Source organism: Hyla sarda, chromosome 5 (assembly GCF_029499605.1).
Source record: "Hyla sarda isolate aHylSar1 chromosome 5, aHylSar1.hap1, whole genome shotgun sequence".
NCBI classification, from domain to species: domain Eukaryota; kingdom Metazoa; phylum Chordata; class Amphibia; order Anura; family Hylidae; genus Hyla; species Hyla sarda.
In genome coordinates, this window is record NC_079193.1 from 86,138,349 (window position 1) to 86,158,774 (window position 20,426).

The 20,426-nt window shown below is 36.3% G+C and overlaps 3 protein-coding genes across 3 annotated transcripts; all 3 read right to left on the reverse strand.

Annotated features, from left to right (window-relative positions):
- Positions 1-2,011: 2,011 nt before the first annotated feature.
- On the reverse strand, positions 2,012-4,308 carry HOXA7 (homeobox A7). The gene is made up of 2 exons (XM_056518409.1): positions 3,718-4,308; positions 2,012-3,154 (listed from the first exon to the last, which is right to left on the reverse strand). The coding sequence occupies exons 1-2, from the start codon at positions 4,103-4,105 to the stop codon at positions 2,865-2,867; spliced, it is 678 nt and encodes a 225-aa protein (XP_056374384.1). The 5' UTR covers positions 4,106-4,308; the 3' UTR covers positions 2,012-2,864.
- Positions 4,309-9,420: 5,112 nt separating this feature from the next.
- On the reverse strand, positions 9,421-12,412 carry HOXA9 (homeobox A9). Its single transcript, XM_056518410.1, has 2 exons — positions 11,851-12,412; positions 9,421-9,913 (listed from the first exon to the last, which is right to left on the reverse strand). The coding sequence occupies exons 1-2, from the start codon at positions 12,398-12,400 to the stop codon at positions 9,675-9,677; spliced, it is 789 nt and encodes a 262-aa protein (XP_056374385.1). The 5' UTR covers positions 12,401-12,412; the 3' UTR covers positions 9,421-9,674.
- A 5,508-nt stretch (positions 12,413-17,920) lies between these two features.
- Positions 17,921-20,426, reverse strand: HOXA10 (homeobox A10). Its single transcript, XM_056518411.1, has 2 exons — positions 19,619-20,426; positions 17,921-18,267 (listed from the first exon to the last, which is right to left on the reverse strand). The coding sequence occupies exons 1-2, from the start codon at positions 20,424-20,426 to the stop codon at positions 17,993-17,995; spliced, it is 1,083 nt and encodes a 360-aa protein (XP_056374386.1). The 3' UTR covers positions 17,921-17,992.

The window sequence follows — 20,426 nt, forward strand, 5'->3', positions numbered from 1 at the left end:
ACCCAGTGAAATCCAATAGGTGGGCTCCATCATCTACACTCTTTCCTGTCTGAGACAACATCACTCTGCTCCATCGGCTGTATCATCCTACAAGCTGGCAATGTCGGCCTGGAAAATTGTTTACGATCCAATATAACATCATAAATACAGCGTTACAGAATATATGTAATTTGTTTCATTGCAAACAGCTGTGTTCATTGTATCATAAATGAATAAACCAGCTTTCTCATTATGCAGCCATTTTTAATAGTAGTGTATCAATAAGACATTTACAAAGGGTAATGCATCCTATTATTGCGAACAAAATTGTATTATTCTAAGTGTTAAAGTGTTAAGTGTTAAATAATATAAATATATATATAAAAATATATATATATATCCATATATATATTTAAATATATATATATATATATATATATGTGTGTGTGTGTTAACTAATATTCAGCAAATTTTTGTGTGTGTATTTACTAATATATTGCCAATTTATTTGTGTGTATGTGTATTTACTAATATGTTGCCAATTTATCTGTGTGTATGTGTGTTTACTAATATATTACTAATTTCTAGAATAATGCACTGTATTTCTGTGCACAGATTCCATTATGCATCACTATGATTACACCAGGCTGGTACCTGATAATATGGCGATCTAGTGGCATTTGATGTGATGTGATAGAACTGGCTGAGGAGCAGACAATAAATAGCTGTAGAGTTTATTTGGACTGGGCAATGGAGATCCCTGCAAGATGTGAGGGGTGCACATTTCTCACCTTTAGGTTCTGGCTCACAGAAGCCCTTGCCACTTTGACAGCTGTCGCCTTGGCTGCACAGGAGAGGAATGAAGCCCCTTTTGGTGCCAGGAGAAGCAGGAAATTAGCCAGGCTGCAAGTTGAAAATCTGCCACTCCGGTGCTTGGAATTCAGCATGCCACACCTTATTAGAGGGGAAGGATCCAGCTCTGCCATCCTGGACCTCAGCTCTAGGTAGCTGCTCCATAAGAACCTCCAGGCACATAGCTGCCTTATACACAGAGAACCTGGGCTGTAGGCTTGAGATGCAGACAGATCCAGAGCAGGACTGAGCTCAGCTAAAGAATGCAGCTCTATTCTCACAAGGGAAATTATAAAAAACTACATGTTCACAGTTACCATCCACATGACCAGCAGCGACCAATGGAGGAACCGAGCAACTCATAAACTTGTATTGCAAAGTTGTAAATTTTCATAAACAACAACGGATTTATAGCCATTGCCTCATCACTGAGAAGAGGCAGGTCTTACAGAGCCGCCATCTTAACTCTCACACAGCATCTGCACAGCTCCTCCACTATTATTACCTTGCAGCTCTATTCATGACATTATTAGGACAGTATTCCAGAGAATGTCTGTGCATTCAAACACTATGCACTTTATTGTAGATACATATGTGTCTGCAAAGCACACACACAGAAATATAATTATATAGAGTGGTGAAGTACAGAACATGTATATATATATTTTTTTCTACACTAATATTTATATAAATTATTTATAATATATATATATATATATATATATATATATATATATATATATATATACACATACACACTCATATAAACGAGTATTTAGATAGAATATAAATATTTTTATATATTCTGTAATTCAACATTCTATGTGAAATATATATTCTATAATTCAACATTATATATATATATATATATATATATATATATACACACACACACAATCATATTTATATGAATTTTACACACAGACTTATACACACATATTTACATTTTGATACTTTATGTATGAATATATATACATATATATATCATTATTCATATACTATTAATTCTAGATTGTATATAATCATATAATTATCCGTGGATCATACACACACACACTTATTGATACTTTGTTTGTGATATATATATATATATCATTTTTTTTATTATTTTACTATTATTTATTTGTTTATGAATAATTTTTACCATGCTTGAATAACAGCAAACATTCATTGACCAAACACAATTTTTTTTATTAGTAACAAAAGAAAATATATTATGCCAGTACAGTTTCATTTTTTCATGTTTTTTTTCTACATATTTATTTGTACAGAACACTTTTTCAAATACTCACAATAATACTGATTACACACAGACGTGCAAACCGCTATGGTTTTTAGTTTTTTTTTCTTTTTATGAGCTGACTTTATTTATAGACAAATACACCATGCCATTAGATGTGACCAAATGTAACAAAAAACAAAAAAACAAAAGCAGACCTAGAAATACTGCAGAAGACAAATAAACACCGCTTTACACCAATACAAACCCCTGGAATACAAATAATGTGGTCACTTCCAATATCATTGCACAGAAATAAAACATACTACAACATAACTGGGGTGGCGAATTCGGATTGCGGGGGACATTAACGCTGCTGTGTATTTTAGGGGTTTTTTTGTTTGTTTTTTTCCTGCTGCTATTTTGTTGGTCAGAATATGTAAAATGGTGGTCACTTCACATGTGTGTGCAGGTAACAGCAGAGCATGCTATAGGTAGTATTCGAGTAGGTAGTATAAAGTAAAGGTAGTGTCAGCTCTACAGAGCATATGTGAGATCCAGAATTCTATATGTGTAATGATAGGTAGTAACGTCTAATGCACTTGCCTTGTGCATTACATTTAGGTAGTTCACGTCTAATATTCACATTTCTGACTGTAAATGTTATTTGAAATCATCATATCACACATATATTTCTGTTTTCCCCTGCAGGGTGTATCCTTGTGCTGAAGACACTGTATTTGGCCTGTCTCAAGAATCACACAAATACAATACACAGAATGGTTCCAAGTCCATAACACAGATCCAGCACCACTCATTCATCCCTGGTGACCTTGTCCTCCTCCTCAGCAGCTGCAGGAGTAGTATCTGCAGGGGTCTGCTCCCCAGCTTCTGGGCTGCCGGCATTTTCCTCCTTGTGTTCCTTCTTCCATTTCATTCTTCGGTTCTGGAACCATATCTTTATCTGCCTCTCCGTTAGGCACAAGGCATGGGCGATCTCTATCCTTCTCCTGCGGGTCAGGTAGCGGTTAAAGTGGAATTCTTTCTCCAGTTCCAGGGTCTGGTACCGGGTGTATGTTTGGCGACCCCTCTTCCTGTCTGGACCTACATATAAGTTGTGCTGTATGTTAGTCATGGGGGCTCATTGCACAATAATGCTGTTATCTATTACACCATGAAGGCCTAGGCTTTTTCTGGAGTTACTACCTAATTTCATGTCATTTATTTCAGCACCTTTATCGAACAATGAAGATTATTTGTTTACTATCTTTACATATTTGCATCTATCTATCTATACTTCTATTATCTATCTATCTATACTTCTATTATCTCTCTATCTATCTCTTGCAATGTGAATCTACGGCCTGGACACTGGATCAAATATTTTACCATATGAATAAAAAAGTATTTGAAACAAAAATGTCTCTTTAATCGCATGCACTGCAAACACAATACACATTTTATTTTTAGTTGCTATGAATTCAGTTACGTGTCATTTATTCTCTATATTGTAAACTATGTTATTTTCTTATTTCTGACCACTACAAATACAAGCGACTCAGTGGGGGGGGGGGGGGGGGACATTTACTGCTCCATATTCAGAGCCATAGGAGCCTGCACTCTAAATGAGACCCCTAAAAATGGGGTGCACAGAGTTTTACCCCTACCTGAGGACCTCATCCATGGGTATATGCGGAAATGACTGTCACTCGGGGGGTGCAGGGTAGACTCCTCCGCCTTGGTGTCACAGTTGGCTTTGCCCAGGTCATTGCAGAGAAGAGGAATGTTCTGATCAAACGTGGAGCAATGGATGTTATAGGCGTCTGTGCCCAGGCTGTATCCAGAGAAGGGGCTTTGGTACAGAGCATTGTTCACATTGTACAGACCGGGCATGGATGGGGGCGCTGCTGTGGCTGGGAATGCCCCCGTGCCGGCTCCATAGCTACTTCTCTGGGAATTGGTAAAGGAACACGAAGTGGCCTCTGTGTTTTGGAAGAGAGAAGCCCCAGTCGTATACTTGCTGAACAGAGCATTCACATAATAGGAAGAAGTCATATTCTTCACCTGTGATTTGTGGTCCGGGTGACTCCAGTGTCGGTTTTACGAGGTAGCTTGATATATGGAAACATTAAGCCCCCAGATTTACACAAAACCCCATTTTCTTGTGCACTGAGCTTCCCCCTGCACGTGATCTGCGACCATCTGACTCTCCCATCCAATCTGATCCTGCATCACAGGTGGGAGCGATGTGTGTGCAATGCAGGAACAACACCCATTCTCCAGTGTAACCATCACAATGTCCGCAGAATGCTCTATTTATGTTTATTAATAAAGCCGGCACCCCAAAGACTCATCGCCTACACAAGAAGGCTTTCATTTGCTACCATGATCCCCTCCCAGATATTTCCTCTCAAACCAAATACAGTCAGGCACAAAGGGAGCAGTGATACATGTGCAAAACAAGCAGAGGGATAGAAAAAAAATACCATGAATAAATGAAATAATAATTATTATTTCATTTATTTATTTTACCCATTTTTATCTTTTCAAAGACACTGTAATGACAGTAAACAGTGAAAAAAAAAGAAATGAAAAGATAATAGCTAAATATCAGCAGCAACATTAAAGGTATAGGAAAGCAAGAGTGCATTTAAAAAAAATGCACAAAGAAAAAAAATATATATAACAAAAAAATAATATATATATATGTATATATATATATGTGTATATATGTATGTGTGTGTGTGTGTGAGTGTGTATGTATATAAATATATATATATATATATGTGTGTGTGTGTGTGAGTGTATATATATATGTGTGTGTGTGTGTGTGAGTGTATATATATATATATATATATATATATGTGTGTGTGTGTGTGTGTGTGTGTGTGTGTGTGAGCGTATATATATATATGTGTGTGTGTGTGTGAGTGTATATATATATATATGTGTGTGTGTGTGTGTGAGTGTATATATATATATATATGTGTGTGTGTGTGTGTGTGTGAGCGTATATATATATGTGTGTATATATATATATTTATATATATGTGTGTGTATATATATACGTGTGTGTATATATATATATATATATATGTGTGTGTGTGTGTGTGTGTGTGTATATATATATATGTGTGTGTGTGTGTGTATGTATATATATATGTGTGTGTGTGAGTGTGTATGTATATATATATATATATATATGTGCGTGTGTGTGTGTATGTATATATATATATATGTGTGTGTGTGAGTGTGTATGTATATATATATATATATATATATATGTGTGTGTGTGTGTATGTATATATATATGTATATGTGTGTGTATTTATTAAAACTATATACCCCCTAGCATAAACACATGACATACATGATATATTTACTATTTCTAATTTCCCAAGCCAAATTAAATACAGATAAAAGCCAAGATAAATATTTATTCATAATAATAATTACCCAGAACCCTTGGCATTAATACTATATTTAAATAAGAAGATGGGAAGCAATAGTTATTTATACGAATATTTTGAGAGGACCAGACATTGACAATTTACCTGTGCACAGTGGAGGCAGTTCCAGGTGATTTATTCTTCATGATCCATATAGAATGTGTACAGACGAGAATTAATATATACATCCACTGGAAATAAATGAAAGCAAGTTGTTGTGATCAGGCGCCGGATGAAATGGCTCCTGGTGCTGGGCAGAGTCTCTGCTCCAACATAGGGTTTACAGCCTTTATATTGCACATCATAAACTTGAAACACTCAATGGGAATGGCTGCTCCGGAAATTCTACCTTAAAGATACAGCTCAGTTCATCTGTTCTACAAAGGGATCCCAGGCTCTGATCTCTCCATTCCCAGCACATGTCCGCGGGTTGTATACCTTTAGGAAATATCTTATGGACAACGCATTAAAGTTTGCTTTTTTTAATCCACAAAACGTACGAATGTGCTTCTATATTACTAATTTAACAACAATAATCATCGCAGCAGCAGCAACACCATATTAATAATAATAATGATGATGATTAAATACGTTTCTGTCCTATACACCCCTTTCCCTCCCTCAAAGAAAGACGACAATTGAGAATTAGAGCAAAAATAATGTCAGTAACTTTTCTTTTCTCTGTCAAATGAATTAAAATAATTTAATTTTATTTATAAAAATGTTGCTAATAAAATACAATTCTGTGCACACATTATAGATAGCTTCATGCTGTAGATGCCTTAAAAAGGGCCAGGAAATATACCATATTAATATGAGAATGTGGTGGCTTCTTCCTATATATTTTTGTCCATGTTGTATCAGTGAAAGCGACCTAGTCCATTATATTCCACAAAATCCAGGAGGTTTGTTTCCTCTAGATATCAGATATAGGAAGGTTGTATAATGTACAAGGAACTACAATCTTACTCAAAAACATAAATGAGTGTGTACAGGAAGCATAATAATAATAATAATAATAATAATAATATATATATATATATATATATATATATGTATATATATATATATGTATATATATATATATATATATATATATATATATATATATATATACATATTTATATATATATGTAACTATCATATTCATTATATATATATATCTATATATATATATATATATATACACACACACACACAGATTCAGTAAATCTGTGTGTGTGTGTGTGTGTGTGTGTGTGTGTGTGTGTGTGTGTGTAAAAAAATGGGGAAAGAAATTGATAAAAAAAATATATTCCTCAATTATTTATATTTTGTTCATAATGATATTATTTTGTTTGAACCATATAAAGCTGCTGGATAAATAAAGATAGATGATAGATAGATAGATAGATAGATCAGCAGCATGATAATTAATATAACTAAACAGTTGGTTGAAGCATGTATTTGAAAAATTGTAGGAGTAAATAAATATAAAGTGATGTCATTTTAATGCTAAACACAAGTTAGAAAAAAACAGCTTGTGTAGATAGAACAATCTTTTACAACGTTTCAATGTGGAAAGACGTGGTGAAAAATATAAATATTTTCTTTATTCTCAACACCCCCCCCCCTCCCAGAATAAATGGCAGCCTAGGAACACATGCACACTTTCAATCGTTGTGTGGAGTTATGCTGCCATCTGCTGGTGAGAAATGTTAAGTGCAAGTATTTTGAACATTAACCAACTAGGGTCTAATGGAGCCCCTAGTTTAGGTCGCTGTATTAAGCTGCATTCTGAGGTTATTTTTGCAAGAAGAACTTGCACAAAGCTAGAATTTTCAGTGTGAACAGAACAATAAAGGACAGTTATTTCCGCTCTTCACATTATCTCAATCCGCCAGACAAAACAAATGAAAAGGCTTCTGTAGAAAATCTTAATTGCGGCTGGACAGCTATAAAGTCATTAAGAGGCGAATTCCAGACAGTTTGCAGACCAGCCATATATTACACAGTTTTTGTGACCATTCTTTGAAGTTCCTTTCTGTCTGAAACAACAGAGGGCGTCCTAACAGCCCTCTCCCCGGAAATGCCTGCAATTATTACTTCTGCATCTCTCATTTTACAAAGGGTTTATTAAACCAGATGCGGCAACCTAGGCACATATGTGTGTGTGTATTTAAAAATAAATAAAGATATATATATATATATATATATATATATATATATATATAGATAGATATATATATTAATATATAGTCATGTGTCAACAGCAGACATGTACGAATCTTGGCATGTCCTCCAGGTTTTGCAGAGAGCCCTGCAGCGGTTTACACTCCATAAATGGTTACAGCAGTAATTTTCTTTTATTGCACTATATGGCCCAGAGTTTTCCTAAACGACATCCTCTGTCTGGACTTGTTTCTTGATCTGACTTGTTTCACCATCTTTGTTTTCAAACTATGCAATATTTAAATGTGTAAAATGGAGCAAACAATGTTTGGAAGGAAATTAAAGTCTGTATTTCATCGATAAATAAATTATGTGTGTACTAGAGGGTGCCAGGGGTAACCTAACAATTGTTTACCTTACAGAAAAAAATAAATTAGTGGATTAAAAAAAAAAAAAAAAAAATATATATATATATATATATATATATATATATAAAATGTAGGTCTAATGTATGCCTATTTTACGTTTCCTGATTTTTTTTATATAATCATGCATACAAAAGGAAGAACTATATATATATATATATATATATATATACATATATTACCAACGTGAAAACTTTTATGTTAAAATAGGATCATTGTAAAAATTACTTATAATTATAAACATTAAAATATTGAATAAAAGTGATGCTTATAATATTTAGAGTTTATACAATATAGGAGGCAGGTATATTAACATATAAAGGTTTTTTTTTTCCAAAAAGACAAAACTATAATGTGTAAATGAACTGAAGCCTTTGGGAAACCATAGACCTTGAGGAAACCACCCAATACTCTTGTGTGCCTTTCTGTATGTATTTTTATATCTATATATGTTTATATACATAAAGACATAGGTATAATAAATAAATATATAGCTATCTAGGGGTATATTGACAGGTAAAATATGTATAGTTTTAAATACCAAATACTGTACAATTTTTGTCTCTGTTTACCAGGAACATACAATGTCGTATCACAACTAACAAAAAAAAAAAATTTTATTTCAAAAACAAACAAACAAAAAAAAAAAGGATAAATATAATTCCAACACAACAATTTGGTCAACAGGTCATGAGGTAACTATTTCAAATATATAGTATGTTCTGCATAAATTATTTGTATTGTTTAGAGATAGAAATATACCCAATGTATTTCTTTTTATTTCCTGTGTATAATTTGTTATTCTCAATAAATTTAACTTCAATACAGTGAACAAGAACATAGCACAAGATATAGGTAGTAAAACCTTCACTCACCAGATATATATTAATCCACATATATGTAGATCCCGAAGGGAATCTGCAGGACTCCAAAATATTTCAGACCTCCCACTCCATCCCACCTCCTGCATATTTCCTTGTGGACTGTAAGCCATATATACATCTTTACAATTCATTATGGATTGTTGAAGACTGTGATTGCCAATGACTGAGGTCGCTTCTTTAGAACTCAATTGGAGTTTTGCTGACTGAATATCGGGGAACAATAATAACATTGCAGGCTGGTACTATAGACCTAGCATCATATTAAACAACCTGAGTTCAATGTAGTCCTAGTATTGTACGACATACAAGCACATAAATCTGGTCACAACTACAATAAAACACAAGATTCAAGTATAACAGCAGAGTTTCCCGCTGCCTAGAGAACACATCATCAATAGAATAATAATAATCATCATCATAATAATTATAATAAAACCTACATTTTTAGAGCTAGTCTGTACAGTCAGTATATAGTTGTGCACAATGGTAAGGTAGTTTACTTGTAGAGTAGAGCAGGTAGATTACTTGTATGCCAGCCCACCCCTAATGCCCCTTTGTGTTGTTCATGAAATAATTTAAGAAATGAAGTACCTCTTGGATAGCTCTGGTAAACCAAGGCTGTGTTGGTACTTAGCATGATAAACAGGAGGGAGAAACACATGAGGCCTCAATACAGTAGCATCCCCTTTGTTTGTAGTTCCATTATATTCGGAATTTATTCGTCCTTTGATCGATCTTTGTTAATTTTTTTCATTTTCATCCTTCTGTTTTGGAACCAAATTTTAACTTGTCTTTCTGTGAGGTTGAGTACTCTGGCTACCTCATACCTCCTGTCCCTGGTAAGATACATGTTAAATAAAAACTCCTTTTCAAGTTCCAGTGTTTGGTGCTTGGTGTAGGGACATCTTTTTTTCCTTGTGGATCTTGCATGGAGCCAGTTAGCAGCTGGATTGTCTAGAAAGAGAAGAGATTTTTCAAAACACTTGTCAATGGCTCAAACTATACATTCATTATCCATCAATAAATAGACTGCTAATAGTGTCCTACAAGGTACCCTATAGATCAGTACATGTACTGTGCTATCAGTACCCTGCATCATAGAAAACAAAAGCATAGACTACGATCAAATCCATAAGCCTAAAAATTTTTTACCCTAAACAATATATGCTCCATGCAACACATACACTGCAAACAATGCCCTATGAAAGCATAGACAACAATCAAATCCATAAACCTAAAAAATATGTACCCTAAACAATATGTTCTCCATGCAACACATACACTGCAAACAATGCATTTTAAAAAGCATAGACAACAATCAAATTCATAAACTTAAAAAATATGTACCCTAAACAATACATGCTCCATGCAACACATACACTGCAAACAATGCATTATAAAAAGCATAGACAACAATCAAATCCATAAACTTAAAAAATATGTACCCTAAACAATATATGCCCCATGCAACAATGCACTGCAAACAATGCATTTTAAAATGCATAGACAACAATCCAATCCATAAACAAAAAAAATATATACCCTAATCAATATGTGCTCCATGCAACACATACACTGCAAACAATGCATTTTAAAAAGCATAGACAACAATCAAATCCATAAACCTAAAAAATATGTACCCTAAACAATATGTGCTCCATGCAACACATACACTGCAAACAATGCATTATAAAAAGCATAGACAACAATCAAATCCATAAACCTAAAAAATATGTACCCTGAACAATATATGCCCCATGCAACAATGCACTGCAAACAATGCATTATAAAATGCATTAATACATAGACAACTAACAATACTCTAAACCATATATGAATAGGCATTAACACCTAGATTGCTTCTAATATTTTCCTTGTGCATAAATGCATATTTGCTGTATTCCTATGCTTGAATCGCTTCTAGTGGCCTACATAATGTATACTCTCTACATCAATAACAAGGCTGCTCCAAATGCTGTGCTCCATCCCCATGGACACATATATGTCCTATACAATCCGTTCTATGCCTCTATACAGACACCACATAAACGCACACCCTATCAATGCCCCACATATGGGCAGTGCATTAATTCATACAGTAAAGAACAAATACGAGATATTTCCAAACATAACCCACTACAATATATGGTCTATATCAGTGGTCTCCAACCTGCGGACCTCCAGATGTTGCAGCCAACGGCTGTCCGGGCATGCTGGGAATTGTAGTTTTGCAACATCTGGAGGGCTGCAGGTTGAAGACCACTGGTCTATATAGAGTCAATGATGCATCCTGTTCATTGATCGATACATAGGTTGTGCATCTACCTATGGACTACTATACAATATAGGCTTCTAGAAATATTCCTCAGAAGATACTAAACATATCAGGATACAAACAATTTGTCCAATTAATCTACTGAGACTAGTAAAAAAAAATAAAAAATACTTTCTACAATCCATGCATTGATCCATAGGCTTCTACGCCTAATTTCCCTAATACCAAATTTGCCCAGAATACTGTATTTCTCATATTCTATCCTAGCCCACGCCCACAGTTGTAAAATGCTTTACTATATCCCCTCAATGATGATATGCCTTCATGCCTAGGCACTGTGAGCACCACTAAAACCAATGGTACTGTTTACATACCAGGGCACAAACTTTCTCTTCATTCATGTTGCAGGGTTTCCCAAGCAGGGTGCCTCCAGCTGTTGCAAAACTACAACTCCCAGCATGCTGGGAGTTGTAGTTTTGCAACAGCTGGAGGCACCCTGCTTGGGAAACACTGCTATGATGTGACCCCCCCATAACATGGTGTTTAGAGGCTAGAGGAGTCATTAATGTCACAAGATCCTTGGTCACTTCCATAGCAATGAGTGCAATAGACTTACTTGGGTCAATAGGAGGTTTTTCCCCATTTGTTACGTTCTCTCCAGTATTGGCAGCAAAGGCAGCGTCGTTACTTTGCTTCTCTCTGTCAGCAGGAGAACCACAAGTATAATCAGACAAAGACAGAGTGTGGGCATCAAACGTGGTACAGTCCCCCCTCCTGCCTGGGAGAGGCTCAGGTTTAATACCGTAGTGCCTAGTGGAGGATAAGCCTGGGAACGACAATGATCCGGGCATGGGCTCCAGCCAGGACCGCATATACCTGCCATCTGAGGCTGCTATGGGTGCCTGGTGGTGTACATAGGGGTGGTACACACCGGAGACGTTATTGGCAGTCTGAGGATGGTGCACTGGATTCCAAGGACTGCTAAACATGGACGATTTAGATTGGAAGCTGCAAGGAGTGTACTCAGGGTGGTCAGCTCCCAGTGCAGCCTGTCTTGGTGGCTGGGCTAGGGAACCAGAAGAAAACCTAGACTGCACCAGCTCCTCACCCTCATGGATCAGGAAAGAGTCCACATAATAATTGCTCAGAGTCCCAGAAGTCGTCATTGCTATGATGAGTGCAGGACCTGCTGAAATTATGAAACTGCAGATTTCATGTAACAACTTGGTCCTACAAAGAAGTACAGTCACCTAATAAGTTGCAGGCAGGACTGGCTTCCTATTGGCTGCTGAGGCCATGTGACTAAGCAGCAGAACAATAAGGAATAAATCAGTCCGCAGGCTATTAATGGCTCACTGTTTTCCAGTCATCATTTTTATAGCAAAGCCATATGTTTTTATGCAAAAGGATATTGAAGTTATACAGTATTGTCCCCTTTAATTGTGGCCAAGTCAGATAAAAAGATCTCATTTTCCCCCTTTTCTACCATAGCAGGGACTATTTTCCATCATTATTAATCACACAGTTGGATGTAGGTGTTCTCTATAGAGTCCTTGATCGAAAATCATCCACAGACACATAGATATATAGTAAAGATTTCACACACTCACACACACACACTCACATACATACACTCACATACACACACACACACACACACATACACACACACACACACCCTCTTTATATATAGGCTGCAGTATAGGAGATGGGATTTATTATGTTGCACTTGTGTTGGTTACAAGCAGTTGTTACATTTTACTGTTGTGGAAGAAGGGAATAGTAACTGCTATAGATCCAGCCAGTAGCTGCAGTAAAATGCAAATCTCTAAATAAGTCTCCATAGTGCTGTTATAGACACACACAGGCTGCCTGGAAATAGGACAATCAGCTTTCTTCAGGAAAATGGACCAACAGCAATCAGAAAACAACACAGCTGCATCTCCTCTGCTCTTAAATTTAATTCATATTTATATCTCTGTCTATATCGTGTTCTCTACAGAGCATTGTAGTCACCACAGAGCAGTGTGCAATTAATGCGCACAGCAACACCTACATACAATCCCTTTACATCTGCTGAGGGAGACCATAGTGTAAAACAAGGTATAGATTAGAAGGTAGGAACAATTATTGTACGTATGTGTTTTCCTCTAATGTAGCTTAACAATAAAGATTAGAATAATTTTCATCATCATCATAATGATTCTATAAATAATAATTACTAGATAATAATAATAATAATAATAATAAATACTAGATAATACTATAAATAATAATTACTAGATAATAATAATAATAAATACTAGATAATACTATAAATAATAAATACTAGATAATAATAATAACAAATACTAATACTAGAAAAAAAAACACTGGTGTAAATAATCCTTGAATTGTTGTTGTTGTTGTTGATGATTATGTTTATTTTATTACTATTCGTCGAGTAGATTTTAAATGATACCTTAGACTTTAGCCTTTGTGAGGAACTGGGTGGGAAAGATTTACAGGGTAATCCGGTGCCATAAAATTACGATAATAAAACAGACCACAAGTGAGGGTAAGGAACAGACTGGGAAAGGGAAATAAGGGCGTGGATTCATGGGAACAATTGCCTCACATGCATGAAATGTTTATTATAGTTTTTAGAAATGTGGTAAGGTTCATGGAGTGATATGCAGAACGGTGTAGCCGGGTAATCTGTATCAATATAAAGAAAGGTAAAATGATGGTAAGGCAGCAATGGCGGATGGCTACATTGTTTCATCCTGAACTGCACAAGCATTAGATCAAGTCCATTGTTATGAGTCCAACGTTATTATTGTCTGTCTATCTATCTGTCTGTCTATCTTTCTATCTATCTAACTCATATCAATCTATCTATCCCTCTATCTATCTATCTATCTGTCTGTCTCGCTATCATGTATTATATGTGAAAACAGAATAGATAGATAGAATATTTTGTTTCACGTGTACTATTGTTTCTGAAACTATCCTGTCATCCTGAAGAGATTTATTCTTGCAAAAATGAAACAAAATACTTTCATAATGCACAAATCTTCTGTACTGTCCACAACCAGCAATTACACTTCCCGAAACAAAACAAAAAAATGCCCCAAAGGTAAGATCTATCTAAAACTGCTATTACACTCTCAAACATATTGAGCCTATGGAAGGGGGGGAAATGTATACCTACATCAGAGAAACATTTATTCATTCAAAAATGTTATTGTACTGTAAATACAGTAAATACAAAAAATACTGTCAGTAAACATTATGGAGTAAACATTATGTAGGGAATAATCATGGCAATGATAGACCCAGGAAATGTGGCTTCATTTTAGAGTAATTACATTTATTTTATATATATATATATATATATATATATATATATATGTATATATATATTATGTGTGTGTGTGTTAATATATATGTGTTAATATATAAATATGTTAATACATAAGTAGATAGACAGATTGGTGAATAGGTAGATAGAGAATGAGTGACAGATAGATAGAAAAGCATATCTTACCATTAGACCATCCATTTATGGATGAATAAAACAAAATGTGAAAAAGCTTTCTTTCTTTCTTTTTTATATTATTATTTTAATAAACGTGATTGTGATATTATTATTTTGATTATTATTAGTAGAAGTATCATCATCAGTAAAAGTATTATTAGTAATTGGTGTTATTATTACTACTACTATAAGACAACTTTACTACTATTATAACAATAATAATAAGTTTTAGGATTATTATTATTATTTATTATCATAATTAGCTGCTGGTGGTGGCATTCTCATAATTAGCTGTAGCTGGTGGTGGCATTCTCTTCCTATATCTATCATCTATCTATCATACAAAATTGAATTATTATTAAATGATCTTCCTTTGTAAACCCTTGTATGTGTGTGTATATGTATATATATATATATATATATATATATATATATATATATATTATTTTCTTTAACTCTTATTTTTAAAATTATTTCAAATACTACATGTTTTCTTGTTGCATTATACATAGTCATATATTTGAACAGAAGCTAAAATAATAACATATTAATCGATACCAGCAACATTCAACAACATTCTTTATATCCTTTGTTGCAATAAAGAAGCAATTATATAAAAAAACGCATTTCCTCTCTGCCATTGTGTTGCAAGCTGTAACCTGTGGTAGAAAATAAAGCTGGAAATGTGTGTGGGGGTGTAATTGGTAAACACAGCCCCTGCAATAAGGCAATTGATAGCCCCAGTCTAGATGGGCGTCTGGTGTATTTGTATGTGTAGTCTTCTCGGGCTGTGCTGCTGCTGGTGGGGAGGCTCTCAGGAATGTCAGACTATAGGCTGATTGTAATAATGATCGTAACCTAGGCCTTGTGAGCAGGAAACCATTATTACAGCCGCCTTGCCAATATTTCTCTTTGTAAACCCCAATAATGCTGATCTTGTGCATTAAGAAGACCACCTACAAGAAATAGCACCATCACAAGTATATCACCCTTTATCCAGTGTATGTTATTATGTGGTGTAGCAGCTAATAACATAACCACCATGTGATGTGTAATAGTGTACATATAACAATTGCGTAATAATAATAATAATATCCCTGTACAAGCATTAACAATCTGCAATTAGAAACCGAACTCACTTATGATGATTCAGGGATTTGCTTTATGTGTACACAATGGCAGATCAGGAGAAACACACTATATGCGCCTACTCAACAGCAGCACCACATGGCATATTCCTAGTAGTCATGTGTCCATAAAGGCCTAGCCCTATGCTCCATATAGCTAATAATCCTATTGTCCTATATTGCATAGAAATCCTCCATTCTGCTTCCCAAAACACACAGCAGTCCCATATCCTGCATCCCATCTCGATCAATAGTCCTATTAATCGTACAATCTATGCCACATATTATTCTTAGGACACGTATCACATGTTATTATATCTTCCAGTCCTAAATTCCAAACCGCATCAAAGTCCAATGTTCCATATTGCATTACATTTCTATGTTCCATATGACCATGGCATCTTGTACCTGGGTGACGATAGGCACTGATGTGACTAAGGCAGTTCCTTGTTGTCGAGAGAAAGGTGGAGCCCCAACAACATGAAACTACCTAAATCACACTCCAGTTGTGTTCTAAAACCTTATTTGGCGACCTCCAAGCTTCTAGAAGAGGGTCCGCTATAAGGGAGAAATCACAGACAGACTGGAAAGTGGTAAAGCAGTGTGCAAGCACCGAACCCTGCACGATGCAATTGTGTAGAAATACAAAAAAAGTCATACAATTATAAAGAGTCATTGAGTACTGCATGGCTATGGTACATTGCTAGGATGGAATGAAAATATATATATGTGTGTGTGTGTGTGTGTGTGTGTGTACATGTCAGGGATTGGAAGCTATACAAATAGAAGAAAGAAATGCAGTGTATGACTATACACTGAAATAGGGCAGAAAATGTTGAATGCGCATTGCGCAAGCATTGCGCTTGGCCTCACCTTGGGGTTTCCTCAATGTCACTTTGGCCCACTGGTATGTTATTCCGGATGGAAGAGAAACAGCTTCTCGCTTTTCAGGTTAAATAAAACCAATCCCATGTCCTCTTGTGTTAGCTGCTTCCTCTGTCTAAGCTGCTCCTTGCCCAACTGAAAGCTCTGGTCTACTCTGCAACAATCCAGATATACTAGCAAGTCATAAAAGTGAACAAAAGCCGACAAAGCTTCCAGTACCATTGCTATATAGCTCAGACAAATTACGACTGTCTAGGTAATATTTAAATGGATTCCTATAGTAATTGCAGAGGGGGGATGTAGGCAACTGGTGCTGTTGTAAAAGTTCTTTTGCTGTTGTGAAGATAAAATAAAATGTAAACAGCCACAGAATTACAAGCAGAAAAAAAAATACCAAGGATTCATTTTCTTTTATTTGATTCTTCATTGAAAACATAAACATGGCCTGGTCGCACACAGCAGCATATGATCTGGATAATAATGGTCATGTGTCCATGGATCAAGAAGAAACATTGGCCTTTTAATAATAATAAACATTTACACATATTTGCATCTATAAAGTTCATCTTCTGTACTTACTTAAAGCATGTAAATTCACAGTATATCTGAGGAATGAGGCGCTCTCCCTCCCCAAGGCTTCTGCTGTGTATTATAACAACAGTACACAAGGAAGGAGAACATTAGACCTACTAGTAATGGACCATGTGCTTTTCTACTGTTACTAAACGTAACCTCTTCCTACATAGACAACATTACATTCAAGAATCATCTGAATCTTGAAAGTGTCCTCATGTGTCTTTATGACCTTATTGAGGAATGAGATAGTCCCTTTTTTTTTTTTTCCTAGAGAAAGAAACATTTTCATTCGACCCAATAACATATGAGGACTGGTGTTTTAGTGCCTCATCCACCTTTTCTTTTTGGAAGAACATAAAATGTAATGCCGGATGCGAGACAAAGGGAGGAACCAGACTGTAGACAACTAATAAATGCGGCACCGCCATAGAAATGATTTCATTCTAAAAAATAAAATAATAATAATAAAAAAAATTAATAATAATAATTATAATAATAATAATTATAAAAAAGCTCTTAAGACGTGTGCAAGTATGGCTTTAACCCAGAAGGCTGGGTGGATGATGGACATACTGGTCATGATGTACAGCTCTGGCAATACATTCAGGTGACTGTGGAGGAAGAGTACTGGCTCTCTATGGAGGAGCTCATCAGGAGAAGTTAAAGTTGGCTGTGAGCTCCCGGATCCGGTTTTCCCGGTTCATTTTCTTGAGCTTCATCCTGCGGTTCTGGAACCAGATCTTGACCTGCCTGTCTGAGAGGTGCACACTGCGGCTGATCTCTAGGCGACGCTCTCGAGTCAGGTACATGTTGAACAGAAACTCCTTCTCCAGCTCCAGGGTCTGGTGCTTGGTGTAGGGGCATCTTTTCTTTCTGCCGCTCTTAGCTGTTAACCAGTTGGCACCATTTTCACCTTTCGAGTTTCCTGAACAAAAAAAGTAAAATCATAAATAACTAAACAAATAAATAACATCTACTTGTTTATCTATCTATCTATCTATCTATCTATCTATCTATCTATCTATGATCAGGAGGCCCATTAGTTTACATGGAGCTATTATCGCTCACATTGAGTTGTTTACATGGAAAATATTAATTTAAATTAAATCTAGATTGCTGCAAGTTGGACAAACACACACACACACACACACACACACACACACATACATACATACATATACACACACACACACGCATACACACAAACAAACACAAACACACACACGAACATACATACATATACACACATACACACACACACACACACATACACACACACACATACACACACACACACATACACACATACATACACACATACACACACACATACACACACACACATACACACACACATACACACATACATACACACACAAACACACACATACATACACAAACACACACACACATACAGATCATTATTATCAGTTTTTAGGATATTAATGTCCAAGCTTAGTCTTATTATATCTTCACATTTAATTTCATTTACTTCACTATATTTTATGTATACCGATCTCCATTTTATTATCATAGTGTAAGAATTTCAATATTACCTATTTTGTTGATATGATACAAATCATGACTGCTCCATTTGTTTTATTCTACTAGCTGGTACTAATACGACCAAAACTAGTGCATAGTACATGGATTTATTTTATTTTATTTTAATACCACTGTGGAAAACTGGTGTATAATACATGGATATATTTGAATACCACTATGGAATACTGGTCGTTGTACATGGATTATTATGATTTTATTTAAATAGCACTATGGGAAACATGGATTATTTTATTTGTTTATAATTTCCCTATCTATCTATTTGCCCATCTATTATGTAGCTAGCTATCCTTCTCTATTTCTGTTATATTTATCTGCTATAAATAAATGGATCCCCACCTCGTCTGCACGGTACAGGCCCTAGGCATGTGTGCTCTGTACATGTAGGCAGAAGAGCTCTTTACATGTAGCCACCACACATGTAACCCGGGCTATTTCGTGTCATATTTAGCATGGGAGGTAGTTCTGGCGCCTGTAATGAGCCCTATAAATAAGTGTTATTTTATAGAGGCTTCCTGCTTCCTCCTAGACAAAGCACAGAGGAGCAGCATGTGGTGTAAAGTTGAGAATGGACATGATGTTTATGACAGACTCACGCCCAATTATTAAATAGTTCAAAGGCTGATAATAAAGAGAAGCTTCCTCTGAAATCTTAATACAGTGCCCCAGCCCCTTGTGGTGTGGTTGCAGAGTGAGTGTGAGTGAGCGCTCACCTCCAGGTTCTTTCTCCGGGGAGTGTTTGCTGCTGTCAGAAGGAGCCGGTGAGGAATCCTCAGCGCCGGATGAAGACGTGTGAGCCTCCTCATCTGTCCGGTGCTGGGCGGCGGCACCAGGGAGCTTAGAAGGGGGGGACTCCTCGCTGTCTTTCCTGGCATTCTCTGCGGACATTGAAGTCAAGGGCAGGGGCTGCTCAAACCGAACTTGGGGCTGTGGTGCAAATTGGGGAGCAGCAATGTGCCCAGCACCATACCCCTTGGATGTGCCATAAGCCTGGGAGAGGCGGAAGTATCCTGGCACTGGAACAGAGCTGGTATTATGAGCAGGGCTAGTCTCAGAGTTAACCCTTTGGAAAGTGGATAAGTCAGTTGCAGTAGAAGCCTTAGTACATTTGTCCGAGTCATAGAGGCAATAGGAGTTCTCCTCCTTAATGTTCTGTGTGAAGGAGCAAGAGGTGGCAGCTTGGCTTTCGGATTGCTCCACTCTGCAAGACCTGGGGGCATCTAGCCAGACCTCCATCCCTGGAGCATAGCCTTGTGATGTGGGGGCTGTGTTACTGGGGGGGACACCTTCATTTCTTTTGCTCAAAACGGGGAAAAGTCCACAGCTCTGCAGCCCATAAGACAACTCGGAAGCCTGTGGCAGGTAGACCCCTGTGCCCTGGTAGTAGCCCCCAGCTTCTGCTCCTCTGCCAGCGCTGATTAAGGAGTCCACCAGGAAGGAGTTCGCGGCCGGGCTCTCCGAGCATGACATTGTTGTGGGGTAATTTGGCGAAGAGAGCAGATATTCCTTTCTGGCTGACAT